The 12,859-nt window shown below is 38.1% G+C and overlaps 1 protein-coding gene across 1 annotated transcript in view; it reads right to left on the bottom strand.

Annotated features, from left to right (window-relative positions):
* unc5db (unc-5 netrin receptor Db) overlaps positions 1-12,859 on the bottom strand; it is a 220,983-nt gene that overhangs the window by 59,151 nt on the left and 148,973 nt on the right. The window contains exon 3 of the mRNA XM_079814916.1: positions 4,014-4,157. Within this exon, the coding sequence (XP_079671042.1) occupies positions 4,014-4,157 (144 nt within the window). The remainder of the gene's footprint in view (positions 1-4,013; positions 4,158-12,859) is intronic.

Raw genomic sequence — 12,859 nt, forward strand, 5'->3', positions numbered from 1 at the left:
CTGACATATTTTAAAAAGTCGCTTTCAGTTAAAACAGCTCAAACATGCATTTTAGTCCGGGAATAGCTCCCGGAATTAGGGAAAATTAGGGAAAGCCTAATCTGTGAAACTGGGGGTTAGTGCATTAAGGAAAACAAATTGTAAATACATAAAACAGTTTCTTGCCCTTTTTTTATCTATGTGTTTATGTTACAGAAAAAACCACGCATGGTCACACATGGAACACATGTGAAAAACATTCTTTGCACATGAGAAACATGGTTTTGGAACAGTTCCCATGTGAAATCCATGTGATCACATGTGGTGACACAAGGCTTAAAAACATGTGATCACATTTCAGATTTAGCATGCAAGGTTTTTTTGTCTAAATCAGTCTCAGCAGACAAAATGCTAAAGAGAGAGAGAGAGAAAAAAAACTGATTATTTAAAAGATTAGTTAAATACAAGGGGTACTTTTTGGAACCCAGGACCCTCACATTATTCAATTATATCTTAGCATTTGTCAATCCAAAATACAAAAAAAGTTACAAAAATAACCACAATACAATAAAAAAAAAACAATGAATAATAAAATGTCCTTAATTTTGTTTTGACATCCTTAAAGAAACACTCCACTTTTTTTGAAAATAGACAAATTTTCCAAGTCCCTTAGAGTTAAATAGTTGAGTTTTACCGTTTTTGAATCCATTTAGCTGATCTCTGTATCTGGCGGTAGCACTTTTAGCATAGCTTAGCATAGATCGTTGAATCTGATTGGACCGTTAGCATCTCGCTCAAAAATGACCAAAGACTTTCAATATTTATCCTATTTAAAACTTGACTCTTATGTAGTTACATCGCATACTAAGAAAATGAAAAGTTTTGATTTTCTAGGCCAATATGGCTAGGAACTATTCTCTCATTCCTGCGTAGTAATCAAGGAACTTACCTTGATTATTACATACCATGTGTGCAGCGGCGCAATTATATTACGCAGCGCCTGAAAATAGGCAAACTTCCGTGAACAAAACCAGCGTGACAACCTGCTTGCACAGAGAGCATGCCTTGTAACCATGGAGACATTTGTGAGAGACGATTCAGAAAATATTTACTTTGGTGCAGATCTTGAACCATATCTATTTGAACCGGAATACACTGAAGATGAGCTTTTGGAATGTGAAAGGCAAGAAAGTGTAGCTGAACAGACTGGGGCAGAAGGGAGGAGGAGAGCATATTCGAACTGGTGAGTCAGAGAAAATAGTCAACGTTTTTTGAGCGCAAATCACAACCAGCGTTAATTCAAGGAAAAATGGTCCCAATGCGCCACGTGCAACATGGATTTGGTCTACCGATCTTTTGATTTTGATTAACGTAATATGTTAAATATGAGAAAAGTGCTTATTTTGAAGACAGAGAGAGTGCGCACATTCTCTCTTTCACTCTCTGCGCCCTACCACAAGCGCAGCAGTCATCTACATCACTCATAAATCACAATAACTGATAAAATAAGGCTTTGGCGGGCGGCAAATCATTTTCTATGCAGGAAAAAACCCTGCGCACGCTCTGAAGCCTCGGCACAGAACGTAACATCACTAGTATCATAGAAACTGTAGATAAACAATACCGACAATTCCACAAGTTTATTTTAATCAAACTATACCTCACCAGAACTCCATAACAAAACTACTAACGTTATATACTGTATAAACCAAATGGTTGAGCAAACCACACTCAGTGATTGCATTTCACAGGTAGCTAAAGACAACAGCAGTTCTTTTTCAATCTGGTCGTTCAAGCTAACTAAAAATAATAATGTTATAGAGTGGGGCAAAAGTTATTTAGTCAGCCACCAATTGTGCAAGTTCTCCCACTTAAGATGAGAGAGGCCTGTAATTTTCATCATAGGTACACTTCAACTATGAGAGACAGAATGAGAACAAAAAAAATCCAGAAAATCACATTATTTAATTATGGTGAAATTAATACATAAATTATGGTGGAAAATAAGTATTTGGTCACCTATTTGGTCACTTCTTCTTCCTGTATTAATTCACTCGTATTAATGGCACCTGTTTGAACTGGTTATCAGTATAAAAGTCACCTGTCCACAACCTCAAACAGTCAGACTCCAAACTCCACTATGGCCAAGAACTAAGAACTGTCAAAGGACACCAGAAACAAAATTGTAGACCTGCACCAGGCTGGGAAGACTGAATCTGCAATAGGTAAGCAGCTTGGTGTGAAGAAATCAACTATGGGAGCAATTATTAGAAAATGGAAAACATACAAGACCACTGATAAACTCCCTCGATCTGGGGCTCCACGCAAGATCTCACTCCGTGGGGTCAAAATGATCACAAGAATGGTGAGCAAAAATCCCAGAACCACACAGGGGGACCTAGTGAATGACCTGTAGAGAGCTGAGACCAAAGTAACAAAGGCTACCATCAGTAATACACTACGCCGCCAGGGACTCAAATCCTGCAGTGCCAGACGTGTCCCCCTGCTTAAGCCAGTACATGTCCGGGCCCGTCTGAAGTTTGCTAGAGAGCATTTTGGATGATCCAGAAGAGGATTGGGAGAATGTCATATGGTCAGATGAAACCAAAATATAACTTTTTGGTAAAAACTCAACTTGTCGTGTTTGGAGGAGAAAGAATGCTGAGTTGCATCCAAAGAACACCATACCTACTGTGTAGCATGGGGGTGGAAACATCATGCTTTAGGGCTGTTTTTCTGCAAAGGGACCAGGACGACTGATCCGTGTAAAGGAAAGAATGAATGGGGCCATGTATCGTGAGATTTTGAGTAAAAAGGGCATTGAAGATGAAACGTGGCTGGGTCTTTCAGCATGACAATGATCCCAAACACACCGCCCGGGCAATGAAGGAGTAGCTTCGTAAGAAGCATTTCAAGGTCCTGGAGTGGCCTAGCCAGTCTCCAGATCTCAACCCCATAGAAAATCTTTGGAGGGAGTTGAAAATCTGTGTTTCCCAGCGACAGCCCCAAAACACCACTGCTCTAGAGGAGATCTGCCTGGAGGAATGGGCCAAACTACCAGCAACAGTGTGTAAATACCTTGTGGAGACTTACAGAAAACGTTTGACCTCTGTCATTGCCAGCAAAGGGTATATAACAAAGTATTGAGATGAACTTTTGTTATTGACCAAATACTTATTTTCCACCATAATTTGCAAATAAATTCTTTAAAAATCAGACAGGATATGTCTCTCATAGTTGAAGTGTACCTATGATGAAAATTACAGGCCTCTCTCATCGTTTAAGTGGGAGAACTTGCACAATTGGTGGCTGACTAAATACTTTTTTGCCCCACTGTACGTACAGCCATGGGTGATGATACACTTGGTCCTGTTTGTCCTCTGAATATTGTTGGGATGGCCATATCCTTTAGACGCCATACCGTGGTACGGGTAACTGTCCATGTTTTCCGAATAGTCATCTGGTCCAAAATGCTTTGAGCAAACACGCACTTTCTTGATTGAATCTATCTGTGTTTTGATATCTATGTTCAGAGCAGCCAAGTGCCGGTCACATTGGAAGTTTCCTAACTGGGGACTACTTTCAGGCGCTGTGCAATATCATTGCGCCGCTGCACCCATGGTACAGCAGCAAAGTTCCTTGATCATTACGCAGGAATGAGAGAATAGTTCCTAGTCATATCGGTCTAGAAAATTGCAACTTTTCATTTTCTGTTGGTCTTAGTACACGATGTAACTACAGAAGAGTCAAGCTTTAAATAGGAAAAAGATTGAAAGTCTTTGGTCATTTTTGAGCGAGATGCTAATGGTCTAATCCGATTCAATGATGTTTGCTAAACTAAGCTAAAAGTGCTACTGCCAGATACAGAGATCGGCTGAATGGAATTAAAAAACGGTAAAACCCAACTGTTTGACTCTAATGGACTTGGAAAATTAGCCTATTTAAAAAAAAAAAGTGGAGTGTTACTTTAAATACATTTTGTATTTTTTTATCACTTGGAGACCACTAGGGTTCCTCTGACCTAGCATACTCACAGGCTATCCTCACAGTGGCCTTACGACTCTTCGAGGTTCCTAGGTGACTCCAGGCCACACACAGGCACCAGTAGTCTTCTGGACCATGGAAATCCTCCACCTGCTGCCTAGTAACATTGATCGTCACTTCGCGGATTTTCAGCCCTGTATAGCGAGAAACAGAAAGCATTAACATCTTCATCTGAATTCACTTCAGGTGAAAGCCCATTAACCCTTTAACTGTCACCCCCCTTTTTGAGAATACACATGAAAATGCACTATCCAAACTTAAGGGCTGTAATTCAAGAATGCTTTGGAATATAGACCAAAGTTTGGTCTCGTTTTAAAGACGACATTCTGCAGATTATTGCTGAAGTGAAAGCAATTCAAAATATGAAAGTATGAAATAGTTATGGAAGTTTAAATTTACTGTAAATGAAAAATACTGTACTAAATATTTTTTATTTCATATAAAATATATATTTTACAAAAAAGAATTTACTCTAAAATTACTATAAAATCAAAGCAGCCATATGTCTAACCAATTTGTGTTCCAAATTTGAAGTTGATATCACAAAAATTGAAGTCCCCATGAGATTTTGTTTAGGGTGCTGTACCAAAAATAGCCACCGGGTGTCATTCAAATTCCATTTATTGTTGTTTTGATGCATTTTCCTGTAAATTTCTGTCCAAATATTACTTCCATCACAAAACAGTCACCAAATATGGACCCTTGAGACTCAGACCTTTCCGACAATATGCGTTTTGTCAAGATTGGAAAAGATTTTGAATATAAAGTAGTTAAAATAATTGTTGTAATATGAAACATGACAGCGCCCACTAGGGGAGGAGCCCACTAGAATAATTTAGAGTAACGTTTCCATGGCAACACAATGTCCGATTTCAAAACGGTTTTCACAGGATGAATTTTGAGTTTGTAAGCTTTCAAATGATACCTAATTTGTGATAATTACTTAAATATATGATATGAAAAAAAGGCGATCAAAAAAAGAGCACCAGGCGTCCCACCTGTGGGACGGTGACAGTTAAGAGGTTAAGTATTGATTTTCAGTGTTTGGTCACTTCAGTCAGCGTCCTTAATGGCAATTGACTGTAAGAATATACACTGGGTGTCAGAAGGATGGAATGGTACCAAAACTCACTGAATTCTGAGACTGAAGTTTAAAAATATCGTATGCATTGTTATTTAAAAAAAAAAAAAAAATCTGTATGACTAGTGAAAAATTTAATGGCCTCGGGTTGCTTTTCCCTTCACGAGCTGCCCTACATAACTTCAGTTTCATGTCTCTCTGCTCCAAGTTTTTGAGTGCATTACTGATGAAAAACGTTTTTTTCTCCCTCTCCCAAGAGGTCCTTCCTTGTTGTCTGTGCCACAGATCGTTAGCAAGATGAAAATAGCTAGCTGAAGTTGCATTAGCCTAAAAGCACAAAAGGCCAGGAACACTTGTCACCCCTGAGGCTTCATTTAAGACAAATATCTTCAGATGAGATTGTCACAACCTGAACCCTTCAAACTCTCAAATTTATGATCGTTAAAACTATGGCGATACAACTGAATGTTCCTTGTCTTTCAAAATGTCTGACTTTCCTGGTGTGAAGCTGAAATTACTCTTTGCAGATTTGTTGCATTAGTGAAGGCTTTCACTGTTAATTGGTTTCATCTTCTACCTTTTATCTGTAGTATCCCTATACCCTACAGACTTAGTACAAAGTATGTGGATTAAATGAAATTTTATGCTATATGTTGATAACCACAATAACCAATCCAGATTGTTTACGCTTCCACTTTAATGCACTCTCAAACATTACTTTTTAGTCTGGAATGCTCCTGTAATGTATGTCTCCTAACAACAGTGCCAGGGACCATATCTGAACACTTTAACCAGATAAATATCAAATAAATCTGAAAGTGCCTGCAAACTATACAGGGATTACTATTGCAGCTCAAAGATAAAAGGATGGCATGCATTTTATGTAAACAGATCAGCTCAAGAAGGCTCAGCTCATATTGAAACATTTTCTTTCTTGTGAGATTAGGATGAGCCCCAGTGCGGAGAGATAAACAGAAGAAGTGGCATTTCTAGTTAGTTGTTTCGAGAACGAATATTGCAATATTAATGGCTGACTAGTCTGTTGGACAAGAAAGTTTATATTCTGAATATTTTTGCAGTGGAAGGGATGAAGGGGTTTATCATGCTGGAAGTGTCTGCGCTTCTTAGTAAGTTTAGTAACAGTAACTGCCGGACTGTCAACACACTGAATCCCTCTCTATATTCATCCCCTTTAAAGCACCACTGCTCCAGCCATCAAAGCACCACTTTTGCAACAAATTCACCACCCTCCAGTAGAAATTGAGACAAACCCTGCTGAAAAATCCATCATAAACCAGCATGGATTCCATGTTGGTCCAGGCTGGTTTGAGCTGGTATGGTGCTGGTCTAGCTTGGACCAGCATATCCATGCTGATCTCAAGCAAAACGGAGCTGGTGAAGATGTTTCACCAGCATGGTCTTACTGGGTTGAGTGTGAGTAGGCCAGCTGTCTGTATGCAAGCAGTGTCCTGGGGTAAATCATTGTTTTTATTTGCATATTTCTATATTTAACACCTTAATGATGTAAAAGAAAAATGTATAATGTTAAAACATATGATTTATTAAATTGTAATTTATTTATTTTGCTCCCTCTGCTGAAAGTAGAATGTTTTAAGTTATGATTACATTATTAATCAATGTCACTGGTAAAAACATTTCAAAGCATCAAAGGAATTGTCTCCCGTTTCAAAAGATCTGTACACAATTCAGTTAAAAAGAGCTTGTGTACGTTGCAATTTTTTTTTAGAGATATGAGAACCAAGAAAAATGCCTAATAAAAGCATAATCATAAGCAATTTGTTCAATAACAGGGGTTATGAGAAGAGCTCTTTCAATGGGACAGGAGTAGTTCACTTCAAATTTCCTGATAATTTACTTACCCCCATTATCATCCAAGATGTTCATGTCTTTCTTTCTTCAGTCTAAAATAAATTAAACGTTTCAAGATTTTTCTCCGGATAGTGGACTTTAGTGGGGTACAACAGTTCGAAGGTCCAAATTGCCTTTTCAATGCAGCTTCAAAGGGCTCTACGCGATCTTTAAAATCATAAATTATAACTCTGAAGTGAACTACTCCTTTAATAACTTGATAATGAAAGTTCAAAACTGAAAGCTGCTGTTTTTAAAGACTTTCCTAATAATTTGGGAACTCGCATGTGTCAAAATCTAGGTGTCAGTCGCTGATTCCAAAAAGTGCACATAGTAAAAGGTATGTCATTGCAGTCAGGAGCATGAAATATTATTAATATCGTTAACAATAGTGATAGCATGCACTTTCAACAATTGCTGAAAGAGAATTAATTCAACCAAATTCAATGGCCAAGTGCCCAGCTAAAGGGCTTTGACAACCTTTGTACATGTACCATATGAAAGAAATAAAGCCAAACTAGTTTGTAAAAAGTGAATATGGTAATGCTGTTTTTGGAGTTGTTTAATCACCCTCTTGTGAGACATTGATTTTATTTGCAGTTGATGTCATTTAAGGCTGTGTGACTGTAAGTCTGTTGTAGTTGTTGCGTTTCTGCTTATCTCTTCTCTTTTTCTGTACTTGTTATTCCTCTTCTCTTCAGGTGATTCTTCTTGTTAACCGCAGGTGTCATCACTAATGCTCAATCATTGTAGTGTGAATCTACTTTATTTCACTAACTGCAACATTGCCTTAGTGTTATTTTTACTCCATAGATTGGGATCATATGAAAACATGCCTTATATGCTGGTGACCAGCAATACTGGTATTGTTGATTCCAAATCTTTTATTACTTGCACACATTCAGATGATGTTTCTTCTTGTTTGTTCAGTGCATCACACTTCCATTTAATGGACACATTGAGGAAAAACAAGGGGAAATTCCATTTTGTGACTCCTTAGGGCAATAAACACAAACATTAATCAGGTAGTGCATTGATCCTTTACTGTTTTGTTAAATATATATTCAATGTGATGTATTGATCCAGAGATCTGGGCTGCAAAAGCATTGTGAGTTAAGTAGATCGTAGAGACCATTGGTTGCAATGGTCCGTCAGACTATTTAGGCTTACAGTGCTTTTGGAAAAGGCCACACTGGTCTGTATAGTAGAACATATGCTCATTTTCAATCCAAAACCCCAATGCAAGTAATTTAATAATAATAATAATAATATCATGATAAGAAATAAAATGTGCAAAATCACTTATTGCAACAATTTCAATAGCAAACAAAACAAGACAATAAGTTCAAGTTAAAATGTCAGTCATGGTCTGTTGTAATTATTAATATTAAACATACAATAAGTGCGTTGAGGGTTCTAACCACCATAATATTTTTATAAACTAAATTGTTTGTCAGAGGATGTTTCAGAGGGTGGGACGCATTTGTTTGCATTTTCTTTCGTAACTTCCCTAAAACAGATAGCTAGACTTGGCCAAATCATTCTTTGCCAAAAGTGGGGACACAAAATAATTGTTTGAAAAAAGTTGGGGTCCAATCTCAAAAAGGGAGACATTTTTTCAATAATATCTTCTTTTGTGTTCCAGAGGAAAATTGAAATCCCTTTAAGAGCAACTATTAAATAGTCATTCAGACAACACACAGTCTAATCAATTTTGAAAATATGTTGTTTAGTGCATTCCAATTATGTTGTAGGTTTGTCGAAATTCACCTTCCGTCATTATGTGGTTAACAAAATGAAGTTTCGCTAATGAACACAAATCTTTAAAGACAGATCCTGCTGAGATGATGACACAAAATGAATGTTGTTCGCACCACATAAGGCACTTACGTCTGATTTAGCAGAATTGGATGTGATTCTTCCCGTAATAAATGAGCAGCTTTCAGCCACTGCAGAAAGGAGTCATGGGAAAGCGGGGAGGCGAAACACTAACATCTCATTTAATCAAGTGCCTTCTTGAATTGGTTTTCTCCCAAAAATGAATGGCACTGCAAAGAAAAAAGCAGACCAGAACAGCGTGGTGTATCCTGTCTGTCCCACAGGTTTATTGATCATGAAAGCAGATTGCCTTCACTTCTGAGCTGACTCTACATGGTACTGTTAGTCAGGGGTAAACAAAGCAAGACAGACGCCTGTGTTTCATGGACACTCTTGAGAGACACAGACATTATTCATCATTCCCCAGCTGAGATGTTCCATCGACAGCATAGTGTGGGGGATAAAACTCAGTGGCAGCCGGCAGGCAAGAAAATCATGACTAATGACGGCGCATAATCCTGCCTGATAGATGAAAATATGAGTAATATGTTAATAGGAGATGGGCTTTCTCTCTGTTAGAAAGTCAAATTTCCAGCTGGAATATCAACAGGTGACAGGTGATATTCCGGAGAGACCTGGCTGACACGTTTTCATCTGTCAGCATCACTTTTTACAACAACTCTGTTCGGGAATCAGCAGAGACCTGCAAATACAAGGGTATATTGATATATGGGTCATAATACAATTATATAGAGATTCCCTGTTTGGAGTATATATATATATATATATATATATATATATATATATATATATATATATATATATACATACAGTGAGGAAAATAAGTATTTGAACACCCTGCTATTTTGCAAACTCTCCCTCTTAGAAATCATGGAGGGGTCTGAAATTGTCATCGTAGGTGCATGTCCACTGTGAGAGACATAATCTAAAAAAAAAAATCACAATGTATGATTTTTTAACTATTTATTTGTATGATACAGCTGCAAATAACTATTTGAACACCTGAAAAAAATCAATGTTAATAGTTGGTACAGTAGCCTTTGTTTGCAATTACAGAGGTCAAACGTTTCCTGTAGTTTTTCACCAGGTTGGCACACACTGCAGGAGGGATTTTGGCCCACTCCTCCACACAGATCTTCTCTAGATCAGTCAGGTTTCTGGCCTGTCCCTGAGAAACACAGAGTTTGAGCTCCCTCCAAAGATTCTCTATTGGGTTTAGGTCTGGAGACTGGCTAGGCCTCGCCAGAACCTTGATATGCTTCTTACAGCGCCACTCCTTGGTTATCCTGGCTGTGTGCTTCGGGTCATTGTCATGTTGGAACACCCAGCCTCGACCCATCTTCAGTGCTCTAACTGAGGGAAGGCTCTAACTTTGTTCCCCAAAATCTCGCAATACATGGCCCCGGTCATCCTCTCCTTAATATGTGCAGAAAAACACCCCCAAAGCATGATGCTACCACCCCCATGCTTCACAGTAGGGATGGTGTTCTTGGGATGGTACTCATCATTCTTCTTCCTCCAAACACGTTTAGTGGAATTATGACCAAAAAGTTCTATTTTGGTCTCATCTGACCACATGACTTTCTCCCATGACTCCTCTGGATCATCCAAATGGTAATTCGCAAACTTAAGACGGGCCTGGACATGTGCTGGTTTAAGCAGGGGAACCTTCCGTGCCATGCATGATTTCAAACCATGACGTCTTAGTGTATTACCAATAGTTACCTTGAAAACGGTGGTCCCAGCTCTTTTCAGGTCATTGACCAGCTCCTCCCGTGTAGTTCTGGGCTGATTTCTCACCTTTCTTAGGATCATTGAGACGCCACGAGGTGAGATCTTGCATGGAGCCCCAGTCCGAGGGAGATTGACAATCATGTTTAGCTTCTTCCATTTTCTAATGATTGCTCCAACAGTGGACATTTTTCACCAAGCTGCTTGGCAATTTCCCCGTAGCCCTTTCCAGCCTTGTGGAGGTGTACAATTTTGTCTCTAGTGTCTTTGGACAGCTCTTTGGTCTTGGCCATGTTAGTAGTTGAATTATTACTGATTGTATGGGGTGGACAGGTGTCTGTATGCAGCTAACGACCTCAAACAGGTGCATCTAATTTAGGATAATAAATGGAGTGGAGGTGGACATTTTAAAGGCAGACTAACAGGTCTTTGAGGGTCAGAATTCTAGCTGATAGACAGGTGTTCAAATACTTATTTGCAGCTGTATCATACAAATAAATAGTTAAAAAATCATACATTGTGATTTCTGTTTTTTTTTTTTTTTTTTAGATTATGTCTCTCACAGTGGACATGCACCTACGATGACAATTTCAGACCCCTCCATGATTTCTAAGTGGGAGAACTTGCAAAATAGCAGGGTGTTCAAATACTTATTTTCCTCACTGTATATATACATACACACACACACACACACACACACACACACACACACACACACACACACACACACACACACACACACACACACACACACACACACACACACACACACACACAGAGTATACTGCATTCTTTTACTTTAAGTGGACTTTGTGGAGTTACAGTCCTAACCAGACATTTTAATCCGAGTTTTAGAAATGGAAGGCTGGAAAAACAAAGTATGACAATGATAATCTCAGGTACTCTTTATGTGCTTTATTTAATTGCATACGCGTTTAATGAGAGTTTAAATACAATTTTGTGTGCCCTTTATATAAGTGTGAACAAACAAGTGTATTATATGACAAAGAATGTTTCAGTAACTCATTAAGTATATTTAATACATTTTAAAATGGTTTAACATACAGTCAAACCAAAAATTATTCAAACACCAGATATAATTTTTACTAGTGGGTGCAGGACACTATAGTTCATTTATGCAAGTTAGGATAGCAAAATAAAGTAAACTGTGACATATTATACCCAAACATTCTTCATACAGTGGACCACCAGTAAAATTGATAAAAATCTGGGACCAAAATTATTCAGACACTTTGAAGTGACCATGTTTTTCTTAAGTGTTTTTTTTCTTTAATTGCTAATGTGAACTTTTACACAACAAACTGAAAATTAAGCATTGCTTGGTAATTGGTTGACCTAAACTGATATTATCTAATTGTGTACTCAAATTTAACAGCTGACAGCTAATTGGTCGATTGTTTACATACCTCTCTATCAATGTTATCTGACATTATCAATATTAATTTGTTCTGACACAGTTTAACTCTTACCATTTTCAAAACTATAGCGAATAAACTGTGATATTGTGAAAAAAAGTTAGTGTCTGAATAAATTTTGGTTTGACTGTATATAAACTACTTTTTTTTTTGTACCCTTTAATTGCGAGTGCAGAGATAACCCGGTCACACGACATTAAGATTGGATGTGATTTTTGATAGATTTTGTCACGTCTCACAGTCGCGTTGTGTCTGGTGTGTACAGACAGATTGCTTGTCGCTGGAATCTTATATATAGTAATATACTGATTTCGAAAAAAGAAACAAAAAAACAACACCAGAGATCTCAGGTCTCCTCTAAGCTTTATTTAGAGCTAGTTCATCCAGTCTGCCTCAGCTGCAACATGTGGCACTGCCACAGACTTGATTTAAGAGTCAGAAACTGACAGGACGTGACAATCATTTGAAGCTTTGGCTCAAGCAGTATTAGATCTACAAAGCGGATGCTTCTTGTGTTCTGTGCGCGATGGACTGTTATAGAGGAAAGTCTGTGTAAGCCTATATGAGCGACAGCCAGACAATAGGTGTGCTATATGAACGTGACCTTAAAAACCTGATGTTAAAATGTATCGGAGATCCTAATAGGATATTTAGATCGGTGGCATATAGTTGTTACAGCATATAATATGAAAAGCAGTCATCAAGAAGAACCACACTTTCAAGTTCACAGTAGTACCACATCAATCAGCAACATTTCCAAGTCACCTTTAATGCGCTTTGCTTTACACAGGTTCCTTTCGTAATACTTCACTAGCTAGATTCAAAGAAAGCTGCTTACATGGTAGCAGCCACAGGGAATGACTTTAGTAGTATTTCAGTG

This window comes from Gobio gobio (genome assembly GCF_949357685.1).
Source record: "Gobio gobio genome assembly, chromosome: 4".
In the NCBI taxonomy this organism is placed as follows: domain Eukaryota; kingdom Metazoa; phylum Chordata; class Actinopteri; order Cypriniformes; family Gobionidae; genus Gobio; species Gobio gobio.